This window comes from Vanessa cardui, chromosome Z (genome assembly GCF_905220365.1).
Source record: "Vanessa cardui chromosome Z, ilVanCard2.1, whole genome shotgun sequence".
In the NCBI taxonomy this organism is placed as follows: domain Eukaryota; kingdom Metazoa; phylum Arthropoda; class Insecta; order Lepidoptera; family Nymphalidae; genus Vanessa; species Vanessa cardui.
Genome location: NC_061154.1, coordinates 9770932 through 9790891, shown reverse-complemented (window position 1 = coordinate 9790891; position 19960 = coordinate 9770932). Strand labels below are relative to the sequence as shown.

At 34.5% G+C, this 19960-nt stretch overlaps 2 protein-coding genes across 3 annotated transcripts in view; one reads left to right on the top strand and one right to left on the bottom strand.

Annotated features, from left to right (window-relative positions):
- The window catches only part of LOC124542949 (tyrosine-protein kinase Abl), a 37301-nt gene that overhangs the window by 4049 nt on the left and 13292 nt on the right, over positions 1–19960 (top strand). Inside the window, exons 2-9 of one of the 2 annotated variants that reach the window (XM_047120901.1) lie at positions 9977–10082; positions 10209–10321; positions 10849–10860; positions 11697–11896; positions 11985–12083; positions 12625–12873; positions 15264–15547; positions 16816–17092. In XM_047120901.1, coding sequence (XP_046976857.1) covers positions 9977–10082; positions 10209–10321; positions 10849–10860; positions 11697–11896; positions 11985–12083; positions 12625–12873; positions 15264–15547; positions 16816–17092 — 1340 coding nt within the window. The remainder of the gene's footprint in view (positions 1–9976; positions 10083–10208; positions 10322–10848; positions 10861–11696; positions 11897–11984; positions 12084–12624; positions 12874–15263; positions 15548–16815; positions 17093–19960) is intronic. The other variant, XM_047120902.1, reaches the window with a different exon arrangement.
- LOC124542950 lies at positions 18022–19564 on the bottom strand. Its single transcript, XM_047120903.1, has 4 exons — positions 19414–19564; positions 19205–19335; positions 19016–19091; positions 18022–18899 (listed from the first exon to the last, which is right to left on the bottom strand). Exons 1-4 carry the CDS (start codon positions 19469–19471, stop codon positions 18694–18696), a joined length of 471 nt encoding a protein of 156 aa, XP_046976859.1. The 5' UTR covers positions 19472–19564; the 3' UTR covers positions 18022–18693.

Sequence of the window (19960 nt, the reverse complement as noted above, 5' to 3'; positions counted from 1 at the left end):
ATATTAGTTGTCGCCCGTGATTTGCCCTCGTTTTAAGGTTCGTTGTTCAGGCATGAAAAGGAGCCAAGTCCTTCCTTAGAGTTTAATTTTGTTTCATACTAAATTTCACCGAATTAGGTCGTCCTCCGTGGTCGCGTAGTGCGTACACCAGTTTTAATGGGCACGCCACTCAGACGTCCCCGCTTCGTTTCCCGGCCGAGGCGATGGAGAAAAAGTTCATTAGTTTTCTATGTTGTCTTGGGTCTGGGTGTTTGTGGTACTGTCGTTACTTCGGATTTTCCATAACATAAGGGCTTTAGCTATTGTACATTGGGATCAGAGTAATGTATGCGATGTCATCTAGTTTAGCCGTGGAAGAACAACAGACTAACATACTAGCGCATTTAAAATTTCAATGTAGATAATGTATATGTAAAGCGTATAATAACCAATTCATTTTTTTCCGCATTGCTTCTGCTTTTAAATGTTTACTATGTGAAATCTCCCACTCTCCGTGCCCACAATATCTTTAAAAAATGGTACCAAGTTTTCTGTTCTGTTGCTGACGTATTAGTACATGCATCAAGCTATTTTATCTTCAATATGTTTAAATAGATGATTATGGTCTTAATTTAAAACAAAATTGGCTAAACCTAATCTTCGTAGAACATAAAATACTAAACAAAGTGTTCGTGTTTGAACAGAATATGGCTTCAGAAATATGATAAATTGTAAGAAAATAAATTCCGACTTTTATCAGTAATTCGTAAAATTGCGTTTATGCTTTTGTTATGTGTTTATCTGAAGTATCTTATCAATATGCTGATCATTGCATTGTGTTACGGCTAGCTGCTATACCAGATTATTTCTTTAGCGACATATTGCCGTCAACGTCTTAGAATAATATTTAAACGCTTTACAATTTACAAACTATGTTAATTGCTATAGAAAATAGACACAAATTTCATTACATAATCTCATCACGTTATATCAGGTTACTTAAGTTGGTTTTTATAGAATCTAGAACGGAATTAAATAAGGATATCGAATTAAGCAACTAAGCAATTCTTACTGATCGATTAATCAAATGATTGGTCGTTTGATTTGTTCTAATTACATGAAATAAATAGAATTAAAATTTTATTAAGTCTGAATGAGCTTAGTTCGACAATATAGCGAATCATTGATACAAATTTGATAAATGAACATATATATACAATATTTGCCTCAGTGAGTACATAGTTTCTTCTTTTTTTACGCCGGTTATCTGTCCGGTTGTGTCCGATCGTCTTTTCATCAGAACAGGAGACCATGAGATTCGACCACGAAAGAGAAATAGTAATAGTGTTTGAACTGACGTCCACACTTCACAGTAATGAAATACATTTTTTAATTTTAATATTCTCACTAAAAATTAATAAATTAGATAATATTATAGAATAATAATAGCCGTGTATAGTCGAAGCAGTTAATGCTCAGTTAAATAATAAAGCTTAAAAATGATGATAGGTTGAATTTAAAACAGAAAAATAGCCCGTTCACAAGTGTGATCGAACGGAAGCATCAACACCACATTAACACACAATTGCATTCCATACACGTCACCGTCTTCTAACTGCTGAACTTAATACTTACTGCTGAACATATTATATAGTAATTAAACTATAGAAATGTCAAAAATTTCGAGTAGTCTTATATAAATTTAATTGTCCTATTACAATTTCGTCCATATATTTTTCGTACTATTATTCAATTACACTGATTTAGAGTAGTTTCGAAGTATATCAATCAATCATTTGTTATGATTAATCATCATAGGTGCGAAACCCTCTAACTTCTACCTTAATCATATCGAGTCCTGTCAATTTGTGCTGCCCGTAAAAGCAATGTCACTGATCTGGGTCATGTTTATCCGTCTTATTGAAAATCATTTTTTGCTGTGCGTTAAAATCGTTTTTTTTAAAGTTATACTTTTAGTACACCTTGAAGACGGTATTGTTTTTTTTAAGCGTAATTAAATTATATCTTGGTACATGCCAAACGAACTTTCACAAAGTCACACTACCAGCTTGATCAAGCTGGTAGTGTGACTATAGAATTAATATTAAACATTATATATAAAATTAAACTTTTTCATCAAGCATTGATGAAAAAGTTTAATTTCAACTTGAGGTACATCAAGCTTTACTGCACTTATCTTGGTTGATGTTAGAATGATATTTTTATTTTTTAGTTTCGACTCTCGGCGCTACATCATACCGAGATCATTAATTTTATGAAGAAATATTTTTCATTCACGCCTACCGTCGCTTCACTTATTAAGGCACGAAGTATCATTTCTTATCAAATGTGGAATATTTGTATGTTGTGGGTTTTTTTTATAAATATTGCAGTTTTATAAATTACAGTATTAGTTTATAAGACTGTTGAGGTTTAATGAAAAAAAAAAAAAAAAACTATTGATGTCTGGTAATGGCATGAATTTCTAAATAAAAATATACATATAAATATTTGTAAAATATCTAGAAGAAATTCATGTTTCATTTTTTAAGACCTGTTGACTAATTATATATTAGCTTTAACTGCTAGGACCAGATGTAGAAATCATTGCCCAGGTTAGGAAAAATAATAAAGTGCTAACCCAGATGTTTTTCCTCAATATTTGTATAATTTAGTATTTTACATCTCGGTGTATTTGATTTAAAAAAAGACCTTGCTCCTGTCTATACTTACACAGCAATGACACTATTCTGATTAATTCATAATGATAATTTATAATTAATTCGTATTTGACAGCTGTCAATCTGCTTAGTGTATCGGAGGAATAGAGATTATTTTTTGAATAAATGAACATGCTAAAAAATTTCATACGAATTTGTTGATAGTAGAATCAGTAATCGATTGAATCGTTAGGTAATGATTACACTTGCGATTTGCGAATGAGTGCAAACCGATGCGAGTGCAGCACTTTTGTCACGAATTAGCAGCCAGTGCGCAGCATAAAAGCCGTGGGTGAGCAATATCTTTGCTGGGAATTGGTGACGAGAGGTACTAGGTCCGAAAAACCCAAAACGAAAACAAAGGAAGAAATGACCATCAATTCATATAATAAAGTACAATTAATTCGTACATGTATTTATTAGGGAGAGACTATATTATGATTAGTTTATTTACTTTAGTAATTAATTATTTTGGTTGCAATGGTCGCACAAATAATAATTGTAAACCATGATTGTTTTTTTATACTTCCGTCACCGTATTGTGTCCTTGTTTGTGTTTGCTAGTTATTGTCTCATTATAAATAACTGCAAGGCTATATACATTGCATCAATGTTTGAATCTTCCGACGATGTCATTGTTTAAGTCTACGTGTTCACACACTTGTATATATTGGATGCAAACTAAAGTGGGTTGGGGTGAGCTGTTTTACAAAATGGCGTCCATATTGCCACTCGCTGCGCACCCGCGGTGTATTTTGCTTCGCTTTAAAATCACTCGCAAATCGCTAGTGTGATGATAACCTAAGATCGAATCGATTACATTTCACATTTGCGTTTCCTACTATTACATAAAGACAATCTTATTATTTTATTCTATCGTATAGAATAATTAATTATTATAGTTGGTAAGTTATAATAATGTAAAGTAACTCTTGCAAATGAGTGAGCAAACCATTTTCCATATGATATTTGTCTGAGCAAGAATGTAATCTCTATTTTCTAATCAAAGCCTTGATTGTTTCAAACCTTAACTATAGTTATCATAAATTAATAAATGCGTTTATTTTTGAGAGACGAAGAGCTAATCTGTTTGGGTAAGTATTCGCTCTGCTGCTTAAAATATGTATAACTGGCTCTTCGAAGACCAGGTAACCACCGAATTGATTGCTCATATATTGGAATCTATTGCCGATTAATATGTGGTCTTTAGTCGTGGTGAGAGCTTAGTCGTATGTATATAGCTATGCTTGATCTGTCTGTCTAGATATGCGGTTAGAATAATCGATAAGTCATAATAAACTCCAAAATTGTTCTTGAATGATAAAGTTATTGGCCATAATGAAAGACCCCGTAAGACTAAAAGGCGGTTAATAGGTCGATAACTCCTAGCTTCCGTTATATGGACCTATTCCAACCGTAATATCAACCTATCCGGGAAGATGCTTCATGCAAGTACTGACTTTTCAATTATTGTTCGCCCAGGACAAGGGTAGACTCGACAGTTATGCATGTCGGTGTTATTGGTTTTGTTGATAATAAGCTCCTACGTTTGTTAAGTTTACCTATAAAAGGAGCGCGTGATATATTATTTTAGTAATTTGGAAAGGTATTAATTTCATTGTAAGCTGTCTTATCGGCCATCTAGAGATCTTCAATCGCAATAAATTAAATAATGATTTGTCTCGTTCTCAACGTCAAAGTTGTAAAACTGCCCCGGGGCATTTATTCATTGTCTAGAAAGCGTTATGTGTATTCAAGGTACTTCTTTCTGTTGTCAAGTTAGTTCTTCAAAATAAGAATACATGCATCCTAAAATGAGAATACATTTTAGAATGCAATTTTTTCGTGGAATAATATTTTGTCTACAGATATTATTTTATCCGTTTTCCGGGGTGGCTTGCTCTGAGCGTTGATGAATCATTTATTCAACAAGTGTTATTTTTAATCAATGGATTAGTAAAATCTTTCATGTAAAATAATGTTAGTGTAACCGCTATTATTTTTTAAAATTTATATGTAGTTTAAATTCCATTTCAATATGAAAGAAAAAACTTGTGAAAGTTCAACGCAGTGTAAAATGCTCACACTGCAAACGATAACCGACCAATATCATATTTTCACGTCGACAGGGCTTCGTGTCATAGGTTATTTTTTATTTCGCCGGATTGAAAAGTTCTAAGTAAAATCACATAAAAATAAAATCATTACATAATTTATTTCATTCTCAAACCTTTAAATATATAATTATATGTTTAAAAAGTATGAAACAACGTCCTTCTGTCTCTGGCTGTATCTTCTTTACCAACAACGATTTTTTATGCGTATTGCAGCAGTAGAAAAACCGACAAAATGCGGCTAGTTTTATATAAATACTCGTGAGTGGTGGCTTTTATGTAAAAGTTAAAAGCATTTGCTGGCATATATATTTTTTATTTTATTTATTGCACTCGTAATATGAGGTCCTACCTACTCAGTACGAGTGTCCTAGCTTTCCTGTATTAATATTCAAATCGTATGGATATTATTATAATTTGATAAAATAATTGTGTGGATATCAATTTGTCTGCGTTATAGTTGAAAAGACTATTGATTATTGTTTAACTTTTTACTTCAGTTTAATGTTTTATATAAATAAATAAATATGTACATAGCAATGATAGTGGGTAGACCTTACAAGCAAGTTTTCATCTATCTACATGTAAATTTATTTCAACTAAGATCTACAAAGAGACACAATTTTATCAAATGACATAATTATGACTTGTGCGTTAGCTTAGAGACAAGTTGTTTTTGTTCAACTCGATTAAAATAATAAGCGGTCAAGAACGTGTTAGTATGATGACCGAGATATCTAGGAGAGATCTGACTCTGTTACCGATTTCCTGCGATTGGTGTTCAATCGGATTTCGCAGCGACCTTGACTCGTACAAATGCGATAATCATTGTTGTATTTTTGACGTAGACGTTTGTATTGTATTGTAATAAAATTTTAAATGGATAGCGAATTAGGTGCATCGTTCTGGCTATATGGCTACACAATACGCGACCTACAGAGAAGTGCTAGCCATATGCTAACTAAAATGATTGACATTGTGACAAGTTGGTCAAGTTTTTTATGTATTTAATGTGACTAACAATCCTTTTATAATTGTAGTTCGCTGTGTTTTTTTTTTTATTACTGCGTGGAAAACGAACTTTTTATGACCATGCATGTCTATGTGAATGTAATTTTATTGTAATCATTATAATATTCGTTTAGTTTTTTTATAAGTCGTAAGAGTATTTCAACCGTAAAATATTCATTTAGACGATTCACATCTATTTATATTTGAATGCTACTGAATAAAATAAACAGATCTGGTATCCTTTGGAATCGCGTCCTTTGTTTGGATATATTACGTACAAATACAACATGATTTGCCGACAGGCAACTGTCACACCTTTGAACCGAATACTTACCTGACAACAGATTCAGTTGCTTCTATAATTGTAACAATTACTTATAGGTTTCATTTACGTCTTTAAAATATCATTAAGTATAGTTAATGCCATTGACATTTTTAATTTCTATCAATAAATGTATTCGATAATCCTCTTATCCACACAATTTGATCTTTTGTAACTCGGTGTATTGTGTGTGTATGTGTGACTACAAAGCGATTTGTTTAAAATAAATGCGAGAGGGGGGAGATACATAAACGAGAGAACCATTCAACGTATCTGGTAAATTGTTAGTAATAAGTGGGGGAAACGAAGTAGTGACGCGAGCGCACCGACCGGTTACTACAATCACACGAACAAGCCGACTACTTTCTTTCTGACAATCCAGCGTCCTCTCATTACTACTCTTGTGACTTCCGCTACGTCTCCTGCCGTACGATTGACCGCGAATGATTATTTCATAACCATTCACAGCATAACGAAACACATTTTATATTGAAAAACTTAAAACATAACATTAATTCAACGAACTGATTTATTTTATTACGCAACTGATTTTTGAATAAGAAACGATAACGGCTACGCAATGCTCGAGTGTCTAATTAATTTACTATGTAGTGGGCTGTACTGCCTTAATGAGAAGTAATTCACATATTTTTTATTCATCAATTTATTATTTATTTAAAGTTAATATTTAGCCGTTTTATGCCTGAAATATTTGTTCGATACGCTTTCAAGTATCATCTAATAGTATAAATATACCCAAATTAAAGTAATGCCGAATTAATTGTACATGCATTCGGCCCATAAATTAATTCGAAGCTATTATGAATATTTCTTTATCTGGGTCAATATCTATCGTCGTACACTAAAAACACACACACATGTATACCTACTTTGCAATTTAAAAATGGAATACATTGATTTGTTATGCTCTCCCACTGAAAACGTATTAGGCGTGCTACTATTTTAGGAATTATTTGTTAACATTCGATTTAAATTCACAGTTCTCCCAGGTTGAAAAAATTCGCCACGTAATCAGGTCTGTTCGTTTTCTTTTTTGCGTAACGAACCTGGTGTTTTATGAGCACGTACTTAAAATGCGACTGGAATTATAAATAGGATGGGCGCGCCTCCATCACAGCGACCTAAATTACCAGCTAATAATGAGCTCTGTTTTTAAATATTGAATAGGAACAATAAGGACACTTTATATTTGAATTGACTCATCCGTTTTTTATTATAAATTAAGAGGCGTATTTATTTGTGTTGTACTAAATCAATATACAATAAACTTGTATAAGATACAACGCTGCGGAGAGCTTTTTAATATTTTATAAGTAGCTATCGTTCGCAGTTACTGTTGACGTGAGAAGCATGAATTTCATGTTCTTGTATAAAACAAAACATAATACCTATAAAAAGGATAACATAGTAAGTAACATTTCAAACTTTTAGTTTTCTATGAACTGAAGTACTTAGCCGACTAGGAAACAGCTGTAGGTATAGGACTCGTGAACCGAAAGTTCCAGACACATAACATAGAAGTTTGAAATTTCTACTTTATAGTATTTCGCTTCGTTCAATAATACTCCACGTTTATAATAAAACTAGCGACCAGCCCCGGCTTCGCACGCAAAAACCGCATAAAAATCCGTTGCGTAGTTTTAAAGATTAATCATACATAGGGATATAGGGACAGAGAAAGCGACTTTGTTTAATACTATTCACTTGACAATGCGATTAGAACAGAGATATATGTATACACCTTAGGCCCAGAAAAGCGTTGGTATATCTTTGAGCGAGTTATTGAAGTCAGTATCTTTTGACATCTGTCTGGTAAAGATAAAGTGATTTATGCAGTAGTAGGTTGAGCTAGGGGGACGAGTATGGTTTTCCTGTCGAGCGTAAATCGCATCATATATGTACGGCGCAAGCGGAATCGTTTGCCAGGTGCAGCCGTCGCTCACTTCCCGGAAACCTTTGATGCACCCACGAGGCTTAATAAAGCCTCCGCAACACATAATTATATTTTGCACTACGTGCTTGTGACTCCTACGCTAATAGGAAATATACGTCGGTGTTATGAATTATTGGAGTCGTACATATTATGTACATTTGGATTTGTCAAAAGTGAAATTCTTTTTTAATCGATGATACTAAATTCCTTGTTACTGAGATTTATTGGCCTTCCATTTATAAAATACACTTGATTCTGAAGACTTTTGTTTCTTCATAAATCTTATAGTAATGTATATTATAAGAATAATTTAAAAAATATGTATAATTCAGGCTTTAACCCTTCAGACGACTGACTTTTGTAACAAACACTGCATACATGAGCCAATTAATCCATATTTCCATAATACTATTACAAATTCGAAAGTAATCCTTGTCTGACTGTCTGTCTGTCTTGATTTCACGTCTAAACTACTGCGCCGATTTAAATGGAAATTGGTAATCAAACAGTTTAGAGCCTCAGAAAGGACATAGGCTACTTTTTAATTGAAAAATAGTGTTCTAAAGGGTTGAAAAGGGGGACAAAATCGAATCATATAATACGCCCACTTGATTGATTTCATATTCTACGCGAGCAAAACCGCGGGTAACATCTAGTTCACTTTAGAAAGATTGTGTTTTGATTGCGTTTCACTAATTGGTTGATATAATAACAATGATGCATTATAGCTACTGGAGTATTCAGATATGTGGATAACAAACGAACTTAGCTCTCCCGACACGTGACTCATTAACGCGGTCACGATACCATATGTGGCGAACACCCGACTTACGTGCGACTTGATTTCAATGAAATTATTAAACACAAAACGCCGACGAGACGCCGTTAATGTTATATTTTCTATTATAACTTTGGCCGTATCGCCTTAATCTATAAATTTTAATGAATACGTTTCAAAACATGAGGCTTTGTTTTCTAATAGTTGTATTGATCATCTTTGAGAAGCACTCGAAAAGGTTTTTGTATCGCAAAAATAATAATAATCAATTTATTACATTTATGCGTGAGGAGCATACTTTGCCATTTTATTCTAGTTCCGTATCAGGATATATAGTCTTAGACCATCCACGAAATGGAGCGATGATAAATATCATCACATTAAAAAATGATTGCATAAAAGTCTTGATTAAGTTATAATGTATAAAATTTTTTCATTTCCACAACCAATTGAGCAATATTTTCTACACGTTGAACCAAGGCAACGGTTATCCAATTTATTGCTGGCTATAAATCGAAGGCTAGCAAATTATGTTCTTATTATATTACCAAGTGCCAACTGTGCCTTGGATGTTTTAAAATTTGTTTATGTCTTCATTCCACTCTTTCTTTTGAATGGAGTTGCGACATTGCAGACGTAGCTGGAGCGCTTTGGACGAGAGTCGAATAGCAAATAGAGAAAAAATAGAATAAATAAATAAATATGCCAATTTATTTAAATAAGAAAACAAATTACTAAAATAGTAACACATAAACGATGATACTGTTATACATAGCTAATAAGGGAAATAAAACTTTATCATTGTTATTATTAAGTCTACATTCTGTTGAATAAACAAGGATATTCTTTTGGTAAATGTAACTGAATATAATAATTAAACCGTCTGATTACGCTGCAGACACATTGTCGTCGACGTCGCGACGTAACGAGCTTCTCGGCTAATAGGCTTATCTCGTAAGCCTTTTTAATGACGGCGCTTCAGGCGAACGTAGTTTTAAATATAAGTACAGCAGTCGTCGATTCCGTTTCGTTTGATTTGAAAGGTCGAATTTGTATTTTTTTTTTTAGTTTATATTATTGCGAAATATTTTGTTACAGAGGCTCTGCTGCAGAGTCGGCCCTTGCCGCATATTCCGGATTTGCCGGACAGTGAAGGCGCCTCCGCCGCACCAGCTACACCCCAACCTCTAGACTCCGCCAACAGGTTTGACATTTAGAAATTCCATAAGGCTTGTTTAAACAAATAATATAAAAGCGTCCTTTTATATTTATGCAACACCTAAGTATAAGTTTTAGGAGGATATTATTGATATAATTTTCTTTGAAATAGATGGACTTCAAAAGAAAACTTATTAGCGCACCACGAAGAGGAAGATCCTCAACTCTTTGTTGCGCTTTACGATTTTCAAGCCGGAGGCGAAAACCAACTTAGCCTCAAGAAAGGTATAATATAAATTTACTAATTTACATACATGTAATATATTTGCTATATTTAATTGTAAATATCTTGTAACGCACACCATAGCAAGTCTCAAGTCTAGTGCTCTAGTATTGAATTGTGAAGCAAATTAGACAAGTAATTAATTATAAAGTCCATCTACTCACGTACAATTCTCACGTGTCTAATGTATTAGACGTCATTATGTGTGTTCCATCTCTTCGAGGCAATTTGTAATGTATATTGATAATAATTTAACTCGAGATGATCCCAATACACAGGATTTGATTAAATTCCAACTCGTGCTTCCTCTGAAGGGACGGACTTAAGTTTGGCTAGAAATGTTACTGCCCAGCTATTGCTCTAGTACTTCCTTGTCACTAAACAGACATGTAATAATAATAATTTAAATGTTTCTTACACTAAAGAGTAAATGATGAATATTGAACAATAATAGAATAAGTGTTGGACCACAAAGTTATTGCTTTTACTTTAGTTTATCAATTTTTGTTTTCGGTAACAACTTTCGCAGCTAAATATAAAGGTAGTATAATCCTTTCCTTTTTAAGATAATTCGCCTTCCTGTAAACTTTCATGTATGTAGAAATATTAACTTTTCAATAAAAAAACTTCTTCAGAAATACGACTCATTATATTTATCCGTCTTTTAAAAGTTAAATGTAAATGCATCAATGTTAATGAACGACTTTCATGGATGTTTAATGAAAAACTTTGAATTTTTACTGAGATATAACGAGCTAGAAATGTAAAAGTATTGCGAGCTTTAGTTGTTGAATTGCGACATGAATGAAAACATCTCCCCTAGACAGCTAATGATTTGCGAGTCCATGCTACACCTACATCTCTCTCACCTTCAACGATTTATTTCAGACAAAAATCATTACCGAGATTATATTTTTAAATTTCTTCTAGATTCAGCTTTGTAAATATAATTAGTATTCTGTTTCCAATGTATAATAGTAACATAAACTAAAATTCATTATGTTGGTAAGTCTACCTGGCGCGTAAACATCAAATGCCATCATTGTATTTCAAAATGCTTTTAAATTAAAAGTAAGTCGACTTTGGTGCACTTTAATATTGAGAATTAGTGTCTGATTTCTTCTCTCGGAAGACGTAATTATCATCCTTGAAAAGATTCGAACTGCCAATTCATATTTAATAGATCATTAATAACACATAAATGAATGTAATTATTTTAATCACCGATTGCCGATAACTTTGCACAGAATGCATTACGTTTAACAATCTTATTATCTAAATAACGTAGTCGGATAATCAAATCATCTGAATGGCCAAGTAACAAAAAGGTATTAATGTTACCTTTGTATTACTTGGCTGTTAAAACCGTTACCTTAGGCGAGCAAGTACGTATAATGAGCTACAATAAGAGCGGCGAATGGTGTGAAGCGCACACGCTGTCCGGCGGCGTCGGCTGGGTGCCCAGCAACTACGTGACGCCTGTCAATTCGCTGGAGAAACATTCCTGGTACCACGGTCCGATATCACGGAACGCGGCCGAATATCTGCTATCGTCCGGGATCAATGGAAGTTTTCTGGTAACTATTGATTAATATCCGATGTTGATTCCTATGTATATGTTCGTATTGTTTAACAAAACGATGTTTTTAAATTACCATTTATCAGGTACGAGAGTCCGAGTCTAGTCCTGGCCAAAGAAGTATATCGTTGCGGTACGAAGGTCGCGTCTACCATTACCGTATAAATGAAGACTCAGACGGGAAGGTAAATTGTGTTTTGTTTTTGTTTAATTCCGTAACATATAAACATGTTTAAAGTTATTTACAATATTGGTCTTTTTATGAAAATCGAGAGAAAGACGTACAAAGGCACTCTAACTGATACAGGACACTGGGGTATGCAATTGTTTCCAACTCGACGATCTCAGTTAACGTAGACGAGTGGATTGTTTGCCTAGGATCCAATGAAATTGAACTCTACTTCTAATTGGATGCCTTGGGGCTTCTGAGATTACGTTTAATTAATAGCATTCGAATACCGAGGCGGCTATTTCATTAGGAGTAGCTTTGAAACTATATAGTATAAGTGTTGACTATTTTAATTATGCTCCTGAGAATTTAGATGACCTTACTTTCTTAATGAAAGTGGCATAAAATAAGAACCAGCGTTGTCTATATGCAGGTACAATCAAAAGGATTTTTTACAACACTATTCAGTATAAATATATATATTTTTAAGTTTTATTTCAAGCAATTGCAGTTGATAATTGGACATGTCGTCATGATAACGCATTGTTCGTAACAAGGTGTACGTGACATCGGAATCGAAGTTCGGTACTCTCGCTGAACTCGTGCACCATCACTCGGTTCTCGGCGACGGTCTGATAACGCAGCTTCTGTACCCGGCGCCGAAACGAAACAAGCCCACTGTGTTCCCGCTCGCGCCGCCCGACGAGTGGGAAATAGACCGAACGGACATTGTCATGAAGCACAAGCTCGGCGGTGGGCAGTACGGTGACGTGTATGAAGCCGCTTGGAAGAGATGCAACATGACTGTGAGTCCTTTACTACATAATAAATATAAATATAGCCAGTGTAACTACAGGCACAAGGGACCTAACATCTTAGTTCCCAAGGTTGGTGGCCCATTGACGATGTAAGGTAATATATCTTACAGTGTCATTGTCTATGGGTGATTCCATCAGGTGGCTCATATGCTCGTCCGCCAACCTATAACATAAAAATAAAAAAATAAATATAAGACAATATCACGTACATAGCTCTGATCCCGATGTAAGTAGCTATAGCACTTGTGTTATGGAAAATCAGGTATCTAAAAGGTACCACAAACACCCAGACCCAAGACAACATAGAAAACTAATGATAATCTACATTGATTCGGCCGGGAATCGAACCCAGGATCTCGGAGTGGCGTAACCATGAAAACCGGTGTACACACCACTCGACCACGGTGGTCGTCAAAACTACATTTATCATCATCGTCACATATTATAAAACAAAGACACTATGTATGCTTACATCTTTAAAATTACGCTAAGGATTTTGATATAGTTTTTTTTTATAGATAGAATGATGGTGAGAAAGATTTTTGTATATAAAAGTAAAGTAAAGTAACAGCCTGTAAATTACCCACGGCTGGGTTGCTCCTCTTCCATTAAGGAGAGGGTTTGGAACATATTCCACCACGCTGTTCCAATGCGGTTTGGTGAAATGCACATGTGGCAGAATTTCGATGAAATTAGACACATGCAGGTTTCCTCACGATGTTTTCCTTCACCACCGAGCACGAGATGAATTATAAACACAAATTAAGCACATATATATAGTGGTGCTTGCCTGGGTTTGAACCCGAAATCATCGATTAAGATGCACGTGTTCTTACCACTGGGCCATCTCGGCTTTGTATATAATAAATGGATAATATAGTAAAGAAACGAGAAAAAATCTGTAGTATATTTATTATCAGCATTATACGTGTGTGAAACCGGGGCGATTAGTTTATAATAATTTGGTACACTTCAATGTGGGCTGGTGTCGCATTTGCCAGTGTCAGTTTTTTGGGTTACAGTAATGACCACTTACAGTCAGATGGTTTGTCAGACTGGTAACTTTACTTCTTTTATCTGATTTATAATGGCATTGTTTATTGTGTATTCTTCAGTTAGAAATGCGATATCATTGTATCCAGAGTGTCGACAACATGCAGTAGAAATTTATTTCAAGGGCGATTGTAAAGCTTCTAGGTCACCTATATGCCAGTGTCGGCGTTTTGTTCTGCGTACATGCTGGTCTACGTATGTAATCTAATATGTTACGGTGTCCCAGACTTATATAGTATACAATTTAAATGCTATTAGTGTATATTATGTAATATATAAATAATTAATCTTGTTCGAAAAACGGATCACTTTCTATCGGAAATTGGATTAAGCGATACAATATTGGACCGAAATCAACCGTTGTAGAGTGATAAATTTGAAATTACTTAATTGAAAATCTATCTCGAGTTCTTTAAATAGCGTCTAATGGACTTTGGCGGCGCCTTTGATGTTATTTGAAGTTGTATTAGAGGAATGTTCTGGAATTGTGTAAGTTCATCCATGATAGTTCTTTCTAGATTGTCTACAATCTTAAAGAGACCGATTGAACCGGAGTCCGTACTGTTTATTGATTTTATAAAATGTATCTCAGTAAACCGGAGCATACGCATACAAATTGGCAGAGTATCTTAGAAGACATTAACCTACTTTCAAGTTTCAAGTAAATAACGTTAATTTTTTCAATTGCCCGTTTAAATATCTGATTTATTGTATATATATATGCATGTGCCATATAATAATGATTCAATTCGTGAAATATATTTTAGGTCAATTTTCTGACTTTAGAAAATGAGACATTGATTAAAGATGATTTTTTGTCTGCTTAATAACTGTTCATTTACTACAAGGATCGCTTTGTATGTGTTGGAATTGGAACCATCCACACTCCATTCCGATTTGGAGCAATGTGGTAGTATAAGTTCCTAGCCTTCTCCTCGAACGGTGTAGAGATAACCCAGGAGTTTTACTTGGTGGTAGGGCTTTGTGCAAGCCCGTCTGGGTAGGTACCACCCACTCATCAGTTATTCTACCGCCAAATAACAGTACTCAGTATTGTTGTGTTCCGGTCTGAAGGGTCAGTGAGCCAGTGTAACTACAGGCACAAGGAACATAACATCTTAGTTCCCAAGGTTGGTGGCACATTGACGATGTAAGGAATAGTTAATAATTCTTACAGCGTTAATGTCTATGGGCGATGGTGACCACTTACCATCAGGTGGCCCATATGCTCGTCCGCCAACCTATACCATAAATAAAAAAAGTCAAATTTGAGGCTTGAGACTATTGCTTTACTGTTTTTAAAATTTAATTAATTTTTCAAATAGGTTGCGGTGAAAACTCTAAAAGACGATACGATGGCTCTAAAAGATTTCCTCGAGGAGGCCGCCATTATGAAGGAGATGAGGCACCCAAATCTGGTGCAGCTTCTGGGTGTCTGCACCCGTGAACCACCGTTCTACATCATCACAGAGTTCATGAGTCGCGGCAATTTGCTGGATTACCTGCGCACCGGCAACCGCGAACAGATCGACGCCGTCGTCCTTATGTACATGGCGACCCAGATCGCGTCCGGGATGAGTTATCTGGAAAGTCGTTCGTTCATACACAGGTATTTAATGTAACTGTGATTGTTTGCTGTCGTTTGTATCGTCTGACCCCCGCTTTATGGGAAGCGGTCACCGTAGATTTTAATTCAAGTTTTCGTATACTTATCAACATTAGATTATATAAATAAATATTGGACATAATCACACTAATTATTCTGATCCCAATGTAAGTAGCTAAAGCATTTATGCTATGGAAAATCAGAAGTAACGAAGGTACCAAAAACCCAAGAAAACATAGAAAACTATTGAATCTCTTTCTACGTCGACTCGGTCGGGAATCGAACCCAGGACCGCGGAGTGACGTACCCATGAAAATCGGTGTACACTACTCAACAACGGAGCTCGCCAAAAGCTCAACGTCAAAGTGACCTAACTTTATAAGGATTGCGTATTTGTAGTTTTATCTCTTAATAGTATTCCATACCATTGACTAGTTAGTCGAGCGTCTAGCTTATACAGACTAAAGGTTTTAATCCTGGCTCCGGGTCAGTGTAAATGTATTTAGATTTATTCTAAAATCAATTCAGTAATGTCCTGTTGCTATGACATGCACATAATATCAACACAGATAAACTTTGGGATACATTATAAATCTTTATATATATGTATGTATATTTTTCTTGAAATAATTGGTTGTGTTGTCGGAATGGCTGGTATTAATAAATACCAACATAACCCCATCGAATATATTCGTAATTTCATTTAATATTTGATTTGCGCATTTCCAATTACAACCGCATTCAAGCATTGAAGTTTGAAATGGTCGTTTTGATGTTCCGAGAATTGCTAATAGGATTATCTGTTTTACTCGAAATATTTTATATTATATATAATTTTTAATTATATATTTCTTGTTTTATTTTAATGATTTTAGAACGTAAAGTATTGTAAATTATGTCATGTAATCATTTTATATCAAATAAATGAATTCAAGTGAAAAATTATTATGAAATAGTATTGCTAATTCGAAGCGGCGTTTTAGGTGAAATATATATTCGCAGAATTGTCGAATCCGCATGACGTCACTACAAATCAGTTGACGGTGGCTGTCATATCCTAAAACAAGATAGAGCCGCCACTGTTTGTGTGACTATAGATATATGTATATGATTCCATTTTTAAACTCTTATTATTTTGTATCTATGTTTTATTTAGTAACTTTACGTTATGACCTATATCAGACCTCCTTACAAAGTTAAAACAATGCTGTTAAGATCGTACAAGACAGTATGTTATATTGAAATGTTAAGATATTTAATTTCTTCAAAAGGGACCTCGCCGCTCGTAACTGCCTCGTCGGCGAGAATCACCTCGTGAAGGTTGCAGACTTCGGTCTGGCACGCCTTATGCGTGATGATACTTACACCGCCCACGCGGGTGCGAAGTTCCCCATCAAGTGGACTGCACCCGAAGGCCTGGCCTACAATACCTTCAGCACCAAGTCCGACGTGTGGGCCTTCGGTATCCTGCTCTGGGAGATAGCCACGTACGGCATGTCCCCATACCCCGGCGTCGACCTCGCTGATGTTTATCACATGCTCGAAAAGGTACGTTTGTTATAGAAGTAAAGGTTGTTAATTAAAACAATATTACTGTTTATATTTAATATTTTCACGTTCTTAAAAATATATTTATTTATATAAATATTATAAATGGAAAAATAATTCTATGTCTGTCGCTTTTTCACTACCAAACCAATGAACCGATTGAAAACAAATTGAACTCCAATTCAGGAAGGATATTATAGCCTACTTTTTAAAAAGCAACCTTCAAAAACGCGAGCGAAACTGCGGGCGAAAACTAGTTTCTATATAAACTGACGTAAACATTGCACCCTCTAGAAGTGTCAACTCTATCAGATTTGTAGTTCTATGACATAAAGTTTTGCTGTATCTGTGGTTTCGCCAATGTTCGCCTGTGAAACGTCCGGGCGAGCGTTTTCACTCCGTTCATATGTTATACAATAAACATAGTATTTATTTATCTCAACTATATTTATGTGCAATTTTGTTTTGAGTAAATATATTTTATTTGTATGTAAATGAATAAGTAACAAACAAAACCTCTTTCGATATTCATATTATTAAGAAATGATGTTTGATGTTTTGTAATTATTATAGTGAAGGGTATTTTTTTTTATTTCTTTCATTTCTCGTTACTACAGATTTATACATTATCGAATTCGTAGAACGTTGAAATAATTTATGTGACAGTTTTATACGATTTATTACAAACCTTTCTTAAGTAAAACTAAGTTTATATCTACATTATAGTGTGATTAACATCAATATTGTTGCCAGTATATAAATTCCAATTCATAATTTTAATTAAACTATATTTTCCAAAAAAAAAATACGGATATTTTAATTTACGCGTAGTGAATCGTTCTGCTATATTATGTATGTAAATGTAAGTTATTTTCTTAATCTGGCTTGAGGTTCTGTTTCGAAATGAATTTATTAAAAGTACAAGTATGCAGTCCGTCGTAATATCGTGTGAAATGTTTCTGGGATGTTATGAAAAGTACTTATTGTAATATATGTTTATTAAATATGAATTGAAATATAAAAAACAAATTCAAAATAAACATCCTGCTCCCGCGAGAGTAACAAACCATCGCTCTACAAATATCTTATTTCAAAAACAAGTTAACTTCTTTGCATTTCGTGCGGTAATTGCTTTCTTAGTTTATTAAACAGATTATGTAAGCGCGAACAATAACAGAGGCGTGGAAACCAAACAAACGATAACAATTCGGCCGACGGGATGAAGGTTTGATAATAATAGGGTGTATTTCCATCTATTATGATCCAAAACGCGAAACATTGCAAACGCCAAATAATTCATTCGATAACAATAGAACGATTTATTGCTGCATTCAATAAAGCATATTCTCAATATATGCGAAAAATTCCATAGAATAATTATTCAATCAAATTTCAGCATTTTTCGTTACAAATTCAATTTTTTCACACTGAAAAGGCTCTTACATAACCGTGCAACCAACTGACCATTAGCATTATTTAAAAATATTTCATACAAATTGTATTGTACGTGCATTCGAACGATCATCGAAAATTGAGAGATGAGATAAGTTCTTAGCCGATATTTAATAATAATAATTATGAACTTAATTAATTAAACTAATTTAACAATGTGCAGCGTCAGTGCACAGATGTTTTTTGCAAAGCGAACAATGCGGCCGGCTGACGGCGATACGTGAGAATATTTCGGAGGCTGACAGTTCCTTACTTAACTTACTGCACATGGAATATGACACTGTTTTCTTTGAGAAGTCTTTGGCGGGCACGCAGGTGCGCGCGCGGACGGGACCGATCTCCTGACCCGTCTCCACTGTCCAATAAAATCATTAATTTAATACTAGAACTGTTTCTCTTATTGGAATATTTGATGCACTGAACATTGATGGGTTTATAGACACTTAAAATGTATTTTTTACAAGTACTTACCGAGTTTAGCCGACTCAGAAGTGATAACGATGCAAAGAAACGCCATTCCTGGTATGTAACAGTCGATGTTCGGGACCTAGAAGATTACATGACAAATTTAAACCTCACTTTTTATCTCAAAGCTCACTGCACAGTTTATCTTTAATAATTAAGTAAAGGAGGATATTCGTGTAATAATAATTAACTCACTGTGATATTGGCGTAGTCGGGATGGTCAGGATCCCAGCAACCAGGATGATCAAACGATAAACAGTTGTAGCACTGGATGCCTTTCGAAGATGGAGGCACGAATTTCTTCGGCTTGGCCTTTTTGTGTTTTCCTAATCAAAATTCACTTTTAATAATTTGAATACTATTTTAATTAACTTTATCGAAATTATAAATCTGTAATAACTCACCGGTAACAACGATCGAAATTAAAAGAAAATAAACGAACGTGTTCTTTAACCAAAACATGGTTTTGACCTATTTGTAGAGAGAGACTCAGGTTTGAGGGAATTCAGTAGTTTTCTGTGTTCCGCCGCCACAATGGCACTGCTAAGACGAGCTTCAAGAGCCGCGTTTATACGTGAGCGTGAAACAATGATCGCTGTTTTGGTATCGACGTCATGTTACTTTATACGGGCTGTTCTAAAACATCCTCCTGCTTTTGTTACAATTTATTTTTCGTGTTTATATGTGTACAATTATGTTTAGATTATTACTTCTATTTTAAGATCACTTGAATTTAATAGTATTCCCGACATTAATATTTTCTTTCCCGTTTAATCGGCGAGAAGTTCGTATTAGGAAAACGACAGGATCGTACTTTTTCAGCTTATGATTGAGGCAATATTATAAAATATGATTAGAGTAATAAACAATAATATTTGATCGCTGATTTACCTTTAAGAGCGGGTTGCATGGAGTTGTAAGTGTCATGGCAACGCGAGCCGTTATTATTTG

Excerpts from the sequence above, each read along its gene's own strand:
- LOC124542950 (XM_047120903.1), bottom strand. The coding sequence starts at position 19,471 with ATGTTTTGGTTAAAGAACACGTTCGTTTATTTTCTTTTAATTTCGATC. Across the intron at positions 19,092-19,204 it reads CCGACTACGCCAATATCACA|GTCCCGAACATCGACTGTTA; the intron begins GTGAGTTAATTA and ends GTAATCTTCTAG. Across the intron at positions 18,900-19,015 it reads TTCTGAGTCGGCTAAACTCG|TGGAGACGGGTCAGGAGATC; the intron begins GTAAGTACTTGT and ends TTTATTGGACAG.